Here is a 16,010-nt window from a genome sequence, read left to right as displayed (position 1 = left end):
AGAGGAGATTAAGGTGGTAGAGTGTGGGTGTTGTGTGAATGCTGGGAGTGTAAAAGCGTTGTTGAAGAACAAGCGCAGAGGCACTCGGAAGGATGGTCCGGTATGATGTCGGCAGCAGGGTGAGGCTGATTAGGGAGTGGGTCGGAGCACAGACGCTGGTGCTATCCTTGCCCTGGTCGGGTGCTGGGCAAAAGATGGAGTATCCGAAACTGCGGTGGGACGCTCCAGAGGTCGGGCGCTGAGCACTGGGGAAGAGGGAGGGTTGGATGATATGGCGACAGCTGCAGCGGATGAAACGCGCTGCGAGGCTAGAAGAAAACGCGGAGAAGCGCCCTGCACTCAATACGGCGCTGTTGGGCGTAGGCTTGGGGGTGACGGAGGCTCGCTACGACGCTGAGCCGAGTCGCGAAGGGGGGGTCAACTGCTCCCACTGCGCGACACTATTGCTGCATGCATCCATGCCTGGCGGTAGAAGTTTTCTAGAATGGAAGCAGGCGCGAAAAGCGCAACAGACGGCGGCGTGAAGCGACTGGGCTGCGGTCGGCCGAGCACCAGCTAGCGACAGCCCAGTGCAGCAAAAGGTGGGCCAGACTGCGCGTGGGTGAGCGCTAGGCTGATGGAGGGTGAACTGCCGTTGGGAGTCGCATCCATGGCTTGCCACTATCGTTAATTCGCGCACCCAGGCCTCATTGAAGGCTCATTCGCTGACTGTCGGATAGTGGCACGCAGGTGCGGAAGGTGGTTGGGATGGGCCAAGCCTCATCCACTGATCAATGCCATGGGTAGCGTATTCGAGGCTGTTCGAATACGCAGCCCAGGTGGTGTGGACTATGCAAACTTCTAAGTTCTGTCAAGATCTGACGTCCCACCACAGACCAGGCCCCTTCAGATTCAGTTGCCGCGTGCCTGCATTCGGCCTACCTCAATACGTCTTGGTCAGGTGCTCGGAAATTGCGCAACTGTGTGGGGTAGATTCGTGTGGGACGCATCGGTGAAGTCATCTCTATATTTGTATGGCACACCGCAACGCGAGATTGTCGAATATGTACATATGATACGCCAACTCATTCAATCTCTACCGTCCACTGAGTTGCACTGCTTCAAGGTTACTCATCACCTGGACATCCAAGTCACGATGTTTGCCGAGGATCCGCCGACGGCCTCCGACCTCGAATCGAGTGATCGTATACCAGGATGACGCTGCCCCGCATGTCAAACAACTTGCTTTGGCTCCGTGTGCACCTTCACCTGCACCAGCGACAGCTCGAACCGCTGCAATGGGCATGAGGCGCGTCTGTTTATGGCTGGAACGCGGTAGCTAGCCATGCCATTGGAAGGTGGGGGTCTAGCTCCTGCCGCCAACCCCTCTGCATGACCTCATCGGCGTTGAGCTAGGTAGCTACAACAAACGCCAGCACGCCGTGCACCTCACGAGCTGTGCCCTGCTTTCTGCTACTCTAGTCCCGCGCTTGAGCTGATCCTTGACTACAACTAGAGCCTTCCAAGCTCATCCTTCCGCTGCATTGCATCCTAGCTACCTAGGCAAACAGCAACACCATGGAGAAGATCAAGAGCGTCCTTCACGGACACAAGAAGGATGACACTGCTGCCCACGATGCGCCTACATCCTCTTCCACTGCTGAGGGGTATGTGCTTATATCGCCTTGATTGCAGCCCGTGCTAATATCAATCCCAGCCAGGAACACCCAATCTACGACAGCCAAACATCCGAGCGCAAGGCACGGAATGACACTCCGGGAGAGCCAATGTACAACATAAAGACAACCAGTGGCGCTCCATACACAGACTTGGCTCACGGAAGTGGCTCAGCAGGCCTTCACGGAAGCGGTGCACATGGAACACCCACACATGTTGGTACCGATGGCCCTATTGGGACGACGGCAGCTGCGACCGGAGCTCATGACCCAATCCGGACGCAAGATTACTCCAGCACCTCGCAGCCTCTCCAAAGCGGAACCGCGACTGCTGGAGGAGCTCAACGTCCCGATGCCTACCCCCATGGCCACACTGCAGACCCAAGCGTCGCGAGCATCAAGAGCGGCGTTATTGGATTTGGTCCGGGAGCCAACCAGGGACATGCTGCCATGTCGACACACAACCCCACTCAGGAGTATCTGGGTCAAGACCAAGTAGTTGGAGGCGGAGATCATGGAACTGCCGGAATGATCAAGGGAGCGGGAATGACCGAGGGAACAGGCGTTAACCCTGGCCAGACATATCCTCGTACGTAGATCTAATCTACTATCCAATGCGCAAGACCTGACCAGAATGCAGAATCCAGTGCGATCGGCGGTGATTCAATAGGCGCAAATCCTGCCTACGCGAGGGAAACTCAACCTTATGAGAATACTCTGCGACAGGAGAGCTACACCGCCGATACTGATCGATCCTTCCCTCTCGCGGGCGGTGTCATCTCAAAACCTCATCAAGATCCCACATCCACCCGATACCCGACTGAGCACACCTCCCCTCTCCAAAACAAAGGCATCAGCGAACTCGACTCCGGCACAACAGAGAGGGGAGTCGGTGTTTATGACAGCCCCTCTCAAGATAGTTACGGGAGGGAAGGGCTGGCTGGAGCAGCCGCCGCCGCTACTGCCATTGGCGCTTCTCAGGCACACTCACAGCCAGAGAGGCAGCCAGAGGCACAGGGTGCTCGGAACCGAGGCCTCCATACTCGCCAGCTTTCATATAGACATGTTGCACCGGGTGACACCACGGGAGCTTCTCAGACAGGCGATGTTTCGAGCCAGCCGACGTCTAGTCACCATCCCGAAGCTTTGGCAGCTGCTACTGCGGCGGCCACCACTGCAGCCGCCTCGAATTCTTCCGCTCTTCCTGCATCTACTCACGGGAATGAGCACAGAACCCGGGATGTCAACGCGGCAGAAGCTCTTCAGCCTATCGCTGGAGCTCCGATGACTGGAATGTCGAGCACTGGTGAGCGCCCAGTAAACCCCCGACTTGAGTCACATAGGCACATTCCTGGCGAATACATTGCTACACCTAGCGACGAGAAGACATTCCTCAATTACGCCCCCGTTATTCAATCCTCATCCACAAACACAAGCGCACCGATTGCGGCCGCGGAGCCTACGTCTACATTGGACCCATCTCACGTTCAGCATTCGAGTATTGACCCCACATCTACAAACGAACCTCATGAGCTGAGACACACTGGAACACTTGGAGAGCCTCAGCCAAAGTCCGCAGATGACCACCACTACGCTCGCGATGCTGCCATTGCTGGAGGACTTGGTGCTGGCGCAGCGGGCTTAGGTGCGCATGCAGCTTCGAAGAATCACGACACCAAGGACGTTGCTGGTAGCCAGCCGTTGTACGAAGAATCTAGCCCGTACAGTAGCAAGATGCTCGACCCTCGTGTTCTAGGCGCTTCTAAGCCAGAGGAGCAGAGATTCGATGAGCAGAGGTTCGATCCATCGGCCAAAACTGAGACGGCTCCTACCAGTGGTTCAGCTATTTCTGGCCCTCCTGTCTCACACAACCCGTCCGAGACCGCAGAATCACAGCATAATTACGGCCGTGATGCTGCAGTACTGGGTACAGGTGCTGTAGGAGCCGCTGGAATGCACCACATCCTTCACCAGAACGATACTCCTAGCACTACTACCTCTGCGATTCCCGAAAATTCATCTTACATCCCTGCCACGGGATCGAATGTTGCTGCTCCTCACCCAACCTCAAACTTCTCTAAGCCGCTCACCACTGCGAGTACCTCTGCCTCTCAGCCTGTTGCGAATGATCATTTCTACGGTGCCACAGGAGCCCCCGCACCAATTTCAGATACGAGTGCACAACAACCATCAAGTGGTCTAGGTCAGACATCTAGCGCCAGCGCGGTTCCTGAAAGACATCCAGAGCACCACTATGGTCGCGATGCTGGCCTCGCCGGAGCTGGCGCTGCCGCCGCCGGTGGTCTCTATGCTGCCAACCGTGACAACACCGACAACGGACCAGCTTCAAACACTATCGGACCTCATTCGAGCAACGCTGCCAACATCGTGGACCCTAGGGTTCAGCCAGAGCCAAGCAAACAGATACACCACAACGTCGGACCAACAGCTGAGGACCCTGCTTCGCGCACGATCGGCCCGCACAGCAGCAACATTGCTAATATCGTCGACCCAAGAGTTAAGCCTGATCCATCCAAGCAAAAGGAGCACACCACGGTTGGACCACACCAGTCAGACACATTGAATCGCCTGGACCCCAAGGTTGACGAGAAGGCTGGCCAGCAGAGTGAGCATCACTACGGTCGGGATGCTGCTTTGGTTGGAGGTGCAGGCGCCGCCGGTTACGGTGTATACCAAGCCGGCAATGCGTACGGCGATCACAAGACGACACAGCCTGAAGCATATGAAGCTGGCACTGCTGGCACTGCGTATGGTAACCAGAGCATGACACAGCGAGCACAAGACGCTATCAATGCGTACGGCGACCACAAGATGACTCAGCCTGCCGCATCCATGCCAGACCAGAGATACGATCCCACGGCTGCCGGTGCACGAGCGACCAACCCAGTTTCTCCAACAAGTCAATACAACTACAACGATCCCACTACCCAAAGCAATGTCAACCGCACTGATCCCAACGACCACATCAACAGGAATGTCGCACTTGGAGGAGCAGGTCTTGCAGCTGCCGGATTGGGAGCAGGTGCTTACGCTGGATCCAAACATGACGACAACACTACTCAGCTTCCACTTCGACAAAAGCAAGACATTGCGTCTTCCGGTCAGACTGCGTACCCAACGCAAGGAATGGCACAGTCTTCCTACCCTGTGCACGAGACTAGTACGACTACATCATACCCCACCTCAGGTACCATCGCGCCTTCCGGTCAAACCGCGTACCCAACGCAGGGTATGGCACAGTCTTCCTATCCCATGCACGAGACCAGCACGGGCGCATCGTACCCAACCTCAGGCACCATCGCACCACACAACACGCATACCCAGGAGATGTCATCTCAACCCTGGGGACCTGGGGCCGTTCCGGTGAATGACAGTCACGATAAGCGCAACGCGGCTCTTATGGGTGGCGCCGCAGGTGCGGCGGGCCTAGGTGGTGCAGCTTACATCAACTCTCAGAACCAGGACGAACGCGAGGCGGAAGAGCGTCTGAAGAAGATTGCCCATGATCGCGAGAAGGAGCAGCATAGACTCGACAAGGAACAGCACAAGCATGACAAAGAAGTGCACAAGCATGACAAGGCCGTTGCAGCACACGAGAAAGACGAGCATCGTTTGGCCAAGGAACACGAGAAGGAGCAAGCGCGTCTGGTCAAGGAGCAACATCACCGTGAGAAGGAGCTTGAGAAGGAGAACGAAGGCGAGGAGAAGAAGAAGCACGGTCTTCTTGGATTCTTGCACCGTGACAAGTCCAAGAAAGAAAAGTCGACTGCCAGTCCTGAATCTTCACCGCGCCAGTCTCGCGATTACAGTCCTAGGCACTCCAGAGACTATGGCGATGATCACCCCGACTCACCACGCTGGAAGGGCAAGCACCTTCTTCACAAGGACCCACCGAAAGGTCATCCCGCCCGTGAAGCTATGGAGCACCAGCAGATGACCGAGTCGACTGGTTCGGTAGGAAAGAGGGAGCACATGGGTGTTGATGGTCCGATTGGCAATCCAACCATGATCTCGGGCGATCGGTAAGCTCATTCTTTTCATTCCAACAACTTTGATCAATTCTAACATACACACAGCGAAACTCAGCATGGCGTCTACGGTGCGCATCCGATCTCGGATTTAGACCGCGACAACACGGTCACTGAGCCACACACTGGTCTGCCCATGAACACCGGGCGCTTCGGCACCGGTGCTGGTGGAACAGACGGTAACCCCGCCATTCATGGTGTCCCCGAACATTCTGGTCCGGCATCGGGTCAGAGCACTACGGATTGGGAGGCCATCAGGAAGGGCAACACACCATACTGATTTCTTGATGGAATGATGGATTATGATGATCAACGTATACGAATAATGATTTCACGGGATTCACGTATAACTGCAATGGCTAACTGAATATGATCTAATTGAACGTTCTTATCTTAGCGTTCTAGCTGAGCAATACTTGAAGTTGAGCACATTAGCGCAATGTCGTCAATCGCAGAACCCAGTCTTTACCCCAGATGCCGTGAGCCTGGTCTACTACCTTGATCTTCACCCCACGAACACGAACAACAACCGCGGCACCGGCTGAATACTGCATAACAATTTCTATACAACCAGCTTTAAATCTTGTGTAACGTTGCGACGGAGAAATTCTCTCCGTGATGATCTCACAGATCGCGGGGAAGAAGTGGGGCTCCTCATATCGAACCTGGCTCGGAAAGGCGCCGTCACCGTCGTCGGTTGATTCGCGATGCCAGATACGAATGCTCCATGCTTTTTGCAGAAATACTCCGCGGTGCGAGAGCGACTAATGGCACGGGCTAGCAGTATGCACGGCGCACGTCACGAATGTAAATCTGGAGAAGAACGAAGGTGACGAGGATCCTCGCATTCGGATCATGGGATGCGCGGTAAACTTAATCGTAAAGAGGAGGACAGACTATGTAAAGGAAGGGGATCGCTACGGGCGAAAGGTATGGTATTGTTTGAGGTTGTTACTACAGATTCCATCTGCCCATCATGAAGCTCTACAGCTCACTTACTTTCATCCCTCTGTTCCAGTTGGGCTACGCACTCCTTGATGTCGACGCTATAGTCGACAAGCACTACGGCAACGACGCAGCATGGTACCGTGACCGCATTCCTCTTTTCGAGTCGAGCGACCAGGACATCACCGATGTGTACTACTACCGCTGGTCCATCTTCCGTGCTCACCAACGCGATCTCGGTGCTTACGGCTACATTTCCACTGAATTCCTTGACGACGTCGGGTGGCAGACAAAGCCTTTTGCAAGTCTAAACGATGCAACAGGCTTCCATCTCTTGGAAGGGCGATGGTGTCGCGACCGCCGCTTCAAAGAAGACTACGCAACATTCATGTACAGCGCCGACAGCAACAGTCGCCAGTTCTCCGAGAGCATGGCCGCAGCAGTCTGGGCAGGCTACCTCGTCGACGGCGTAAAGGAAGACGCCATCAAGCGCCTCTCCGATATGACGCGCGTATACGACGCCTGGGACGATTCCTTCGACACGTCAAAGGGGCTCTACTACGTCGAGCCCATCCGCGACGCAACGGAATACACAATCTCGTCCATCGACTCGTCGGGCGGCTACGACGGTTTCTTCGGCGGCGACTCCTTCCGGCCTAGCATAAACAGCTATCAATATGCCAACGCGCTCGCTATCGCCAACATGGCATCGCTCGCCGGGTCTATGAACAGCACCGTAGACACATACACCACGCGCGCCTCAGCCCTGAAAAACCGTGTCCAGGAAGCTCTCTGGAACACAACCTTCTCCCACTTCATCGACCGCTACCAAGTCAACAACGAAAACGTTACCTACTGGGATCCCATCCGCGGCCGCGAACTCGTCGGCATGGTCCCCTGGACCCACGATCTACCCGACGATAACGCAGACTACGCGCAAGCCTGGGCTCACATCCTCGACGCCGATGAACTACGCGGAGAAGCCGGTCTGCGGACTGTAGAACCCAGTTACGAGTACTACATGCGGCAGTACCGGTACGAAGGGCCCAACCCAGAGTGTCAGTGGAACGGCCCCGTGTGGCCGTTTCAAATGACACAAGTCCTGTCCGGTCTCGCCAACTTCCTCGACCACTACGAAAAGGGCAAGGAGGCTGGTGTGATCAACTCAGACGACTACACAAACCTCCTCCGTCAATACGCACAATTACACCGAAACCCCTCTACGAACATCTTAGATCTAGAAGAAGACTACTACCCCGACACCGGCCTGCCCATCGTAGGTCTCAAGCGGTCACATCACTACTTCCACTCGGGGTTCAACGACCTCGTCCTCTCCGGTCTCGTGGGCATACGACCTCGCTCCGACGACGTACTAGAAGTAGCCCCCCTGGCATCAGCCGCCCAATTGACGTATTTCCGCGCCGAACGCATCATGTACCACGGCCGTGAAATCGCCGTGCAATGGGATAAAGACGGTAGCCACTACGGCGGCGGCAACAGCACGGGTTTAACCGTGGAAGTCGATGGCAAAGTCGTTGCGTCAAGTCCCAGTCTCACCCGTCTTTCCGTCGAGTTAGAAAGGAAAGCCCCCCCAGCCATCACCCGCAAGCTAGCAAAGTCCATCCAACTCAACTCCACAACCCCCTACCCGCGTGCTTCAGCTTCAGTTGGTAACTCCAGCCAGTCAGCGACATACCCCGCGATCGACGGCCGTATCTGGTTCTACACCGAGCCAGACGCGAAGAACGGGTGGGATACACCTGTCGGTAACGGAACATCTATCTGGTTCCAGATCGACTTTGGCAAGTCCGTTAGTACTAGCAGTGCTGAGCTTGCGTTCTTTGCGAATGAGGAACAAGGGTTCGCGGAGCCGGAGAGCTATAAAATTCAGGTGCCTGCTGCTGGTGGAAATGGTACGGAGTGGACGGATGCGGAGGATGCGGTGTATGGGGATGTTGTTGCGAATGGGATCACGGAAGTGGAGTGGAAGGAGGTTGAGGGAGAGAAGGTCAGGGTGGTTTTCACGCCTAAGACGGGGATGAAGGTTAGGATTGCGGAGTTCAAGGTGTACTAGTCGTAGGCTTTACTACTTGGACCATGCCACGACCAGTAGCGTCCCATAAGAGGGTAACGCAGGATCAATGGAATACCTATTGTCTTGATTTATTCATTTGTTCATTCATATAGCAGCATCAAAGCTGAGGGTATCTATCTCCGGCTGTTGAAAGGCCAGATTCTACTTTTTTGTCTTACGCCAGAAACATCTTCCTATGCCTCGACGAAGCCTATACCCAGCTGCGCACATCGATGTGCAGTCGCTAGGTACGGGCAAGCACGAACCTGCTCGCGATGGCATGCCCTCGTAGATTGTTGAAATACACGAGCTTCAGCGCTCACTCAGTGTGAAGACGCTTAGCTGCTGTAAGTTTGCTTGGGCTGGGGGTATGAAGGGCCCAGCTCCTGGATGCTGAGCTTGGCAAGCCATTGACCCATGTCGATGGCCTTGTCGAGCGGCTTGCCCTGGACGATACCAGCGACGAAACCACCGGCGAAGGCGTCACCGGCACCGTTGGTGTCGTTGATTTGCTCCTCCTTGATGGCGTGGACGGAGAACTCCTTGACGTCAGCGTCACCGCCCTCCTTTGCGGTCACGGCGATGGTTGGGTCGGTGCCTTGGGTGAAGACAACAGTCCTGGGTCGCTTGCTGTTTTGCTTGGGTGTGTTGGCAAGCTTCTTAGCAATCTCCTTGACGTCCTTGGTCTCCCAACCATGTGCCTCGGCGAATGCGGCGGCCTCGGTCTCGTTGCCGATGACGATGTCGACGTAGGGGAGGACCTCGTCGAGAGGGTCCTTGAAGAATTGCGAGATGAAGGGCGCGGAAAGGTTGAGGATGAATTGCTGGAAAGCTGTTAGCGCACTGCCGTTTTCGCGACACATCCAAGATCTTCATACCTTGTCCTTAGCGGCAGCCTCCTCGGCCAGAGCCTTGACGGCTGGGACACAGACGGTCAAGTGGAAGCCACCAACGTAGTAGACCTTGGCGTTCTCGACCTGCTTCCAGATGCGCTCCTCCTTCAAGTGGTCGATCTTGTAGTTGTTGGCAGCGGCAAGGTCGGTGCACATGGAGCGGTTGTGGCCAGTGATGACAACACCGCAGCGACCAGTGGGAGTCTTCTCATCGTAGAGGTACTCGGTCTTGACACCGGCGTCGGCCGAGATCTTCTCGAGAGTCTCGCCGTACTTGTCCTTGCCGATGCAACCAACGTATACGACCGACTTGGGCTCGAGGATGTAAGCCGCACCACGGGCAGTGTTTTGGGCGGCACCACCAGCGATCAGGACGGCGTTGTAGTTCTGGAGCAGGTCCTCGTACAGGCCCATGTGCTTCTCGGGGTCGGCGAGGATCGCATCGTTGGCCTTCAAGCCATACTTGTCGAGGAGAGCCTGGTCACTGCTAGCTGTTAGCAAAAGCTCACTCTGGTGCTCCTCCGCATTTGCCGCAAAGCATTGCGAATCTAGCTAGAGGAAAATGGACTCACCCGACACCCTGGATGTCCAGAAGCGGGTTCTCGAGGCAGAATAGTTCGTAGTTTCCAGGCATTGTGTTTGTTGTGTGTGTGTAATAAAAGACGTTGGTGTCGTAATGGAGTGAAAGTGCTGAATGTGGGGCAGGGTTTCGGACAGCGAGGGGCAGCAAGCTCCGCGCTAACAATTGCACCGACACGTAGAGTCCCGAATCGAGCAAGGTAAGTGCAGCCGAGTGAAGCATCTTGTCGTGCATACGACAGAAGGCATCCTGGAAGGATATGGCATGAAGTCACAGCAACTAGAAGGCCTGTGGTCATACGCATAACTCCTTGTTAAATCTATAAAGTAAATTAGATCTCCCAGACCAGGCATAACACGTTGAGACTAGACTCATCTCCGATCCAGAAGCTCAAAGCCTTTGGTCATCTGGGAGATAAATCATTTCTCAAGCCAGACCATAGCCTGGCTGTTCCGCGGGACCAACCCATGCAATAACGCAATAATTTCAGTCTGTAAAGCAAATCGCCCCATCTAACTACCTTCCCTTGATCTTCGATGGTGCTCTGGACAAGTCATGGCATGCAAGCGAAGCATGATAGGAGCACACATGCCGCATGCGGAAGAGCACCCACACTTACTTGGTTGGAGAGTTCGCTCATAACCCATCCAACGGAGCTCTTCAACTCCGACACGACAGTCTTGTGTTAACCAGGTTGGTAGTCTGGCAAACCGTATGTCTAGCGACGGTAACGACTGATGATAAGACAGCATTAAGCAGCCTGCTACGGCTGCGCTGGCATTGGATCAGCCGCCTTGGCCGTTGGGAGGAGTTCGCCCCCAGGAGCTCTCGGCATTGCCCCGGTAGGAGCTGAACAGAAGCGGGCTCGCCATGTTTGCTCCATTCGCGTATCCATACTGGTGGTTGTTGTTCATGTCGCTGCCATATGGCGATCCCCAGTTCGAGGGGCTGCTGACGTGATTTCCCCACGCAGCGCCACTGCCGATACCACTGGGAGCTCTAGTAGCAGTTGGAGTACCAGTCTCGACACTCAGGAGCGAGTTCGCTGAATCCCCTCGCACATGACCAGACATCCGGGGTTTATCATTCATTGAAGGTCGACGGAGATCGTTGCCAAGGCCATTGGTGTTTAGCATAGATGGGGAAGCCGGACCGGGCGTACGATTCCAGATGGAGTTGGAGTTCCACTGACCATCTGGCACAGAAGGTAGATTTGGTGGCTGACGGATGGAAGACGTAGAACCCGACCTACCCATCGGCGTGGAAAGCATTGCTGGCATGGGAGCAGGAGACAAGGGCTTGTAGTTCCTAACCGAGTTGACCAAGTCGTTGATCGACAATGCTCCAGGCACAAACGTATTGTCATTGACAACGGCCGTGTCGTCGAATGTCTGCTCCGGTGGTGTAGGTGGGATATTCTCGTCTTCTTCAACTAAAGGGTCCAGTCCGGTCTCGTCGCCGACTAGATCATCCACCATGTTGCGCATCGCATTGTCCTTAGCAAGCGTAGTGGATGCAGATTCTGAAGCTGCTGCAACGGAGTGTGATTTCTGGTCGTCTGGAATAGGCGCCTCTGTGTGCTTGAACAGAGGTATATCGGTGGCCTGGACTGAAAGAACAGGAGATCCGTCAGGCCGGGTCGTTGGGCTCGCCAGAAGCTCCGATGGTAATCCTTCTTCTCGGTAGATAAATCGCGGGCCCGCCAAGTCCAGTGGTGCATCGTCAATCTGCGTGAGGAGCAGACCATCGATCAGCAAATCCTTCACTCGCATGAGCATCTCGACGTTGGGGTGGTTGCGCTCCAGCTCAGTCCACTTCTGCTTCATTACATCCCCCTTATACCAGAGCTTCATGGTATCCGGGGAAATGAGCGGCTCAAAACCAATCGTATCCGTATCCTCCTCCAACATGTAGTCTTCCTGGGGGAGTTGATCGACGGGAAAGCTCGAGGCCAAGAGAGACAAGGTAGCAGCGTAGGCTTTCCAGAGCTCTTGGACGTCGACAGGGTTCAAGGTATCGGCGATATTGGCGTTGAGTACCTTCCAGTAGCGCGTGAACCAGGTGCTGTATAGACGAAGTCCTGGGAGAATGCGGCGAGCCACAGCTGTAATCTTGTCGGATAGGTGGGCCGCGCGGTCGCCATTCTGGTGCTTCACATCGTTGCCCTCAGAAAGACGGTCCAACTCCGGCTGCAGGACTTGTAGTAGAATGAAGAATGTCTTGACGTTCAGACGAAGGTAGTAGAAATAGGTGCGCATAATGTTCGGGGGTGGGTTTTCGCCTGTCATGATTAGCCAAGTTAGCGTATGAAGGGTAGACAACTTACTCTGCAACTGCACCGTCGCAAAGTATTCCGCTGACATGTTGATGAGAATGATCTTGGTCAAGATGGAGTCCAACGGGCGCTCTTTGAGCTCAATAGCCAAGTGGCTGAGCACCTCGCCTTCCAATTCATCATGCGCCGCGAATTCCTCGCCCTTGTAGAGCTTGCTGTGCAGTCTGATGAACCAAGCAATCAAAGCCCGACCGGTATTACCGTCGGCTGACTTGTGGTTGTTGATGAGCTGCCCATTGTCCCATGCAGTTATGACGCGTTTGAACTCGGTCGCGAGGTTGGCCTTGGCCGACGGGTACGGCTCTTTGCTTGCTAGCGAGCGGTAGAGGTGGTATACGCAGCGGAAGTGGTCGCCGTCCTCACGGGCGATTACTGCGAGTTGATTCGGCGCATGTCCGGAATCTGGGTATATCTCTGCGGCCAGGTCGTAGTAACCTTTGGCTGGGCCCCAATTGCGGTCCTTGTTCTTCTCGACGAGTTCGGTCTCGCGGTAGCGGGAAAGGTCGCCGAGTTGGATGAGCGTCTGGTGGCAAGAGATGAGGACCTGCGTTTTCAGGTTCGCGGCGATGCGCTGGCGCGGGGAGGACTTGGAGGCTGCTCTCTTATCAGCAAAGTCGCGTGGCGCACACCGGGCGTGCTTACTATCATCCTTCCATTTCTGGGCGATTTTGCGCAGCTCTGGGATGCCGTCGAACTGAGTGTCGAGGTTCAGTATGTACTGGCGGTAGAAGCGCTGGCTGGCCTTGATAAACTGCAGATAGGTCTTTTGGAACTTGCGGATCTCGACAACATGGTCCTTGGATCGCTTGAGCTGCCGGGTGTTAGCGATGCCTCTCGTGCTCTCTCGCGTGGTGACGCACCAGCTTATGTTCCTGCCTGAATTTGGTGTTGACCTTCAGATGCGCATTCCACAGCGTCGTCTGGAGTTCTCGGGCGGATGCGTATTCGAAGTTGGAGAAGATAAGGGCCTCGCAGGCGGCGCGGTACCTGTCGGACATTAGTTGTCGCCGGTATGAAGTGGCAACGATGCCTACTCTTGCAGTACCGCAGCTAATTCGGCGCACGAAGAGCCGCCATCAGCGCGCTTATACAGGTCCTTCTCGATCGCCTTCGCCCGTCTGCACTTTTATTAGCACCCGGCCGACATGGCCGGAATGACGCAATGACGCACCTGTCGAGTTGTTCGGTGTTGGCGGCCATGCCTTCTATGTGCAGGAGCCGGCGACGTTCATATGTGACCCCACGGTCGGCGGGCAGGTCAGACGAAGGCACGGAGCAGGCGGCGGACGTTGTGGCTGGCGTGCTCCATTTATGGTGAGGGGGTATGCCCTGCGTAAAGGACAGAAGCGAGCGGGAGGGTCTCGGAGGCAAACAGCGCCCAAGACGCGGAGCTATGGCGTCAGAGTCGGAGGCGATGGCCGTGGTGAGAGGTGTGAGAAAGTGAGGTTGGTGGATGAGTCGCGAGAACTAGCGGGCGCAGCAGTCTCGGAGCTAAGGTACCACGTCCCGGTCTGGCTGGCTACCAACCCTCTCTCTTTCACCGCACAGCCAACACCCAAGTGAAACAGCCCTGCGAGACGGCACTCTCCCCGGTAAAAGGTACTGCCCCTTTCATCTACGCCTCGTCACAGTCACAATCAGCCCCAATCAACATACAATGGGGATCAAGCGCTCACACCGCGATTCCTCGTCATCAGACAGCACACCCTACTCGCGTGAGACATCGGCCGACGTCAAGATTGTCCACTTAGATACCGAATCTGCCGTCTCTGACGAACCCATCATCATGAAGTGCTCACTGCCTCCGCACGAACCGCTTGCGTTCAATTCCATTGAAGACCACGATGTGCACTACCAGCAAGTTCACATGAACCGATGCAGCGAATGCCACAAGAACTTTCCGGACCAGCACTTTCTACATCTGCATATTGCAGAATATCACGATCCCATCAATGCTGCCAAGCGAGACCAAGGAGAGAAAACGGTAGGTCGTTTCCTTACGTTGTTTGTCACGTGTTTGCTCCTTCCCTTTCCGGATCTCCCGAGTGGTTCCTTCCTCTTGACAGGTGCTGTCATTCATTCGGAGTAAGACTGGTGAGGTATGCGGAGTACGAGCGCCTTCACAAGGACACTGTAGCTGATAGCTCGCAGTATGCATGTCTTTTACCTGACTGCGATCGCATGTGCAGCACGCCACAGAAGCGCCGCCTCCACTGCATTGATAAGCACCAGTTCCCTCGCGAATACGACTTCATTGTTGTGAAAGACGGTATCGATCGCCGAAGCAGCATGCTGATACCCTCTCACCGACGAAGAAGCTCGACAATGAGTTCGGCGAATGGCGCTGCTGGTTCTCCAAGGAGGCGGAGAGGTGAGTCCAGCGCAAGCACTGGTGATACTATGGAGATGGATCACGAAGAAGTTCAAGAAGAAGGAGAAACGCGTCGCTACCCCACCAGACTTCGCGGGCGTGGGGGATTCGGAGGCCGCGGGCTCGCACGAGAAGACGCAGCAGGTATCGCTGCCCCAAAGACAGCCACTACTGATCAGCCGACCGATTCCATGGACAGTCTGGCTTCTAGCATGTCTGCACTGAAGTTTGTTCCTCACAGTGTCCGGGTAGCGCGCACAAAGGGTAGAGGAGGAGGTGCCTGAAGATACAGCCTTCAAACGAAAGAGAAGAGTTCGGCTGATACTTTTGTCTTTCTTCTACTTCCCTGTGATCGTTCTTTCTGTTGCATCTCTTGTCAAGTCATGTTGCCTTGCGTTCCTTCCACAAATGTGGGTTGCCACGTGGTAGTGATTACAACAGCATTTCACCTGACGCCATCCTCATTACAACACCACTGGTCTTCCTCGGCGATCCTGTATTGCTATCGATCGAAATAGCAAGGTATGTATACGACTTTAAGAGAATTAAACTACAGGCTAACATCGCCGCTGGCCGGGTCTCCTTCTTCCGTAATGCACCTGTCGACACAGCAATGGTGTACATTGTCTGGTTGCACTACGCATTGCGAACCCTCCTACTCTTTTTCGATCGTCTGAAGTCACTCGGGTTGGTAAGGGTGGAGCTTGCAGCCGTCTGCTGTCATGTTTTCCTGATACGCGTGATCCTCACCCGACCACAACAACCGCCCCACCACCGCTTGCGCGCCATCGTCATATGCGTCCGAACTCTGTCCAGATTCATAGCCATCATGAAACCGTTGACTGTCGCTTGCTGTGCGATCGCAAACGAATACCTGCGCCGAAGAAAACAGCCATCTTGTGACGCTGCCAATCGCGCTCGCCCGGAGCCCCAAGTCGAACTCTCAAGCACCGCCATTGAACAAACGCCAGACAAGCAAACAACGGAGGCGCAAGCTCAGCCAGCGTCGAATCATGTACAACCCCTCGTCACATCGACCGCGAACGAGAGATGCGACACAGTCGCAGTCGGCGTTAGGACCTTCGCTTTGGATAAGATTAGTACAGCA

General features: G+C 55.1%; 5 protein-coding genes across 5 annotated transcripts; 3 read left to right on the top strand and 2 right to left on the bottom strand.

Moving 5' to 3' along the window:
• Nucleotides 1–1,557: 1,557 nt before the first annotated feature.
• On the top strand, nucleotides 1,558–5,984 carry J4E83_008926 (uncharacterized protein; the record flags this gene model as incomplete). The annotated part of the gene is made up of 4 exons (XM_049335819.1): nucleotides 1,558–1,646; nucleotides 1,697–2,244; nucleotides 2,296–5,698; nucleotides 5,753–5,984. The coding sequence occupies 4 exons, from the start codon at nucleotides 1,558–1,560 to the stop codon at nucleotides 5,982–5,984; spliced, it is 4,272 nt and encodes a 1,423-aa protein (XP_049185085.1).
• A 696-nt stretch (nucleotides 5,985–6,680) lies between these two features.
• On the top strand, nucleotides 6,681–8,723 carry J4E83_008925 (uncharacterized protein; the record flags this gene model as incomplete). Its single annotated transcript, XM_049335818.1, has 1 exon — nucleotides 6,681–8,723. One exon carries the CDS (start codon nucleotides 6,681–6,683, stop codon nucleotides 8,721–8,723), a length of 2,043 nt encoding a protein of 680 aa, XP_049185084.1.
• Nucleotides 8,724–9,061: 338 nt separating this feature from the next.
• J4E83_008924 (uncharacterized protein) lies at nucleotides 9,062–10,250 on the bottom strand (the record flags this gene model as incomplete). Its single annotated transcript, XM_049335817.1, has 3 exons — nucleotides 9,062–9,547; nucleotides 9,602–10,100; nucleotides 10,189–10,250. 3 exons carry the CDS (start codon nucleotides 10,248–10,250, stop codon nucleotides 9,062–9,064), a joined length of 1,047 nt encoding a protein of 348 aa, XP_049185083.1.
• A 731-nt stretch (nucleotides 10,251–10,981) lies between these two features.
• Nucleotides 10,982–13,731, bottom strand: J4E83_008923 (uncharacterized protein; the record flags this gene model as incomplete). The annotated part of the gene is made up of 6 exons (XM_049335816.1): nucleotides 10,982–12,477; nucleotides 12,523–13,125; nucleotides 13,174–13,342; nucleotides 13,392–13,518; nucleotides 13,566–13,649; nucleotides 13,703–13,731. 6 exons carry the CDS (start codon nucleotides 13,729–13,731, stop codon nucleotides 10,982–10,984), a joined length of 2,508 nt encoding a protein of 835 aa, XP_049185082.1.
• A 457-nt stretch (nucleotides 13,732–14,188) lies between these two features.
• J4E83_008922 (uncharacterized protein) lies at nucleotides 14,189–15,186 on the top strand (the record flags this gene model as incomplete). The annotated part of the gene is made up of 2 exons (XM_049335815.1): nucleotides 14,189–14,515; nucleotides 14,683–15,186. 2 exons carry the CDS (start codon nucleotides 14,189–14,191, stop codon nucleotides 15,184–15,186), a joined length of 831 nt encoding a protein of 276 aa, XP_049185081.1.
• Between the last annotated feature and the right edge of the window lie 824 nt (nucleotides 15,187–16,010).

The sequence above is a fragment of the Alternaria metachromatica genome (assembly GCF_023757995.1).
Source record: "Alternaria metachromatica strain BMP 0045 chromosome Unknown scaffold_28, whole genome shotgun sequence".
Classification (NCBI taxonomy): domain Eukaryota; kingdom Fungi; phylum Ascomycota; class Dothideomycetes; order Pleosporales; family Pleosporaceae; genus Alternaria; species Alternaria metachromatica.
This window is presented reverse-complemented; position numbering and strand designations above follow the sequence as displayed.